The 1,352-nt window shown below is 45.2% G+C and overlaps 1 protein-coding gene across 1 annotated transcript; it reads right to left on the bottom strand.

The window, feature by feature from the left end:
- Window positions 1-67: 67 nt before the first annotated feature.
- Window positions 68-1,146, bottom strand: LOC108680955 (glypican-4; the record flags this gene model as incomplete). The annotated part of the gene is given in 3 exon segments (XM_018169887.1): window positions 68-233; window positions 647-803; window positions 969-1,146. Coding segments are annotated over 3 exon segments (501 nt in total), but the record flags the coding sequence as incomplete, so codon positions are not given.
- Between the last annotated feature and the right edge of the window lie 206 nt (window positions 1,147-1,352).

The following is a 1,352-nucleotide window of genomic DNA, read 5'->3' as shown; positions in this document are numbered from 1 at the left end:
TTTTCCTTATAATATAACACGTATCCATTGGTCGCCCGATAGAATCGGCCACAAAGTTGAAGCTCACCGACGAAGCTCTTCCAGTCAGCAGAGAACTGCTGCAGGTGGTGGAGGCAGTGCGTGTGGACGTGCAGGCAGTACGGCAGACACGGCCGCACGTCAGGCAGTCCCTGACACGTACTGCAGTGCGTCAGGCGCATCAGCTCCCGCACGCACGACACCGACGGGTTCACCTGAGTCACGCGAGTCACAATATCAACAATTATACATGAAAATACAATTCGAAATGAAGCTAATTTTGTTGAACATGACGATTGAGTACTAAGGAAGAATTGAGCGAATCAAAATTTGGAAATAGATTGTGAAATATTAATGCGGCAGAGCGACTGAGAGATTTACCGGAGAAGTTATTTATTTACGTGAAAGAAGAGATAGGAAACTAAATAAGACTCTTGATCCTCAATAGTACAGTAACTGGCTCAATATTCTTTTCTTACTGTAAGTCATATGACCAAGGACAAAATTAAACTAAATTAAAATGTTACGTTACATTATTCATGATAGAAGCGAAGTACGATACCCAGATTTTTTTGAATACCCTAGCAAATGGAATTCTTTTGTTATCATCTATCCCGATGATAGCCACCTTGAGGAGGTTGTTGACGACGCTGGTGGAGGTGTTGAGGCCTCTGACGAAGGTGCGCAGTGCCACGAAGCTCCTCTTGATGCTGCCACCGAACTTTGCCGGCACATCGCCGAACGGTTGAAGAGAATCCATGTAGGTGAGCACACACGCCAGGTACCTGCATAAAGCGATGCGAGAAATTACCTTAACCTTCTACCGCCGTATGTCACTCTCCGGGAACAGACAATTATACGTAAACTATTGAGTGTAGCAACCTGAGGACGTTTGTACGCAACAGAGAACATTTTAAAGTTATCGTACGTGGCGACAACCNAAAATTTACGACACACAAAGTAGCAGATGCAGGCAGTTAATGGAAGAGTTACGCACCATGTTGGAGATATTGGCACCGGCAAGCTGGAAGTTCATGACTGCGTCAGAGATCTGCAAGTTGATGGGGCGTACGACGTTCTCGATGTTGAACGGGTTGAGTAGCCGGTCACCCACCGTCACCATGGCGTCTGCGAACACAAGTCATGTATCAAGATTGGGATGAGAATACTCAAATACTGGGAGACGTAATATCAATATGAAATGCAACTGCTCATTGCAATCACGCAAAACCTTCCAGTTTTACTTTATGGAGTGCTGTGCTGCACCGTTTTATTCATTACCAACACACACACAGTTACGAGCTGTGCACGCAACTGCAGTTTGCAGTTGAATA

The sequence above is a fragment of the Hyalella azteca genome, unplaced genomic scaffold, assembly GCF_000764305.2.
Source record: "Hyalella azteca isolate HAZT.00-mixed unplaced genomic scaffold, Hazt_2.0.2 contig9116, whole genome shotgun sequence".
Lineage (NCBI taxonomy): Eukaryota > Metazoa > Arthropoda > Malacostraca > Amphipoda > Hyalellidae > Hyalella > Hyalella azteca.
Note: the sequence above shows the minus strand (reverse complement) of the source record. Positions and strands in the feature narration are given on the sequence as shown.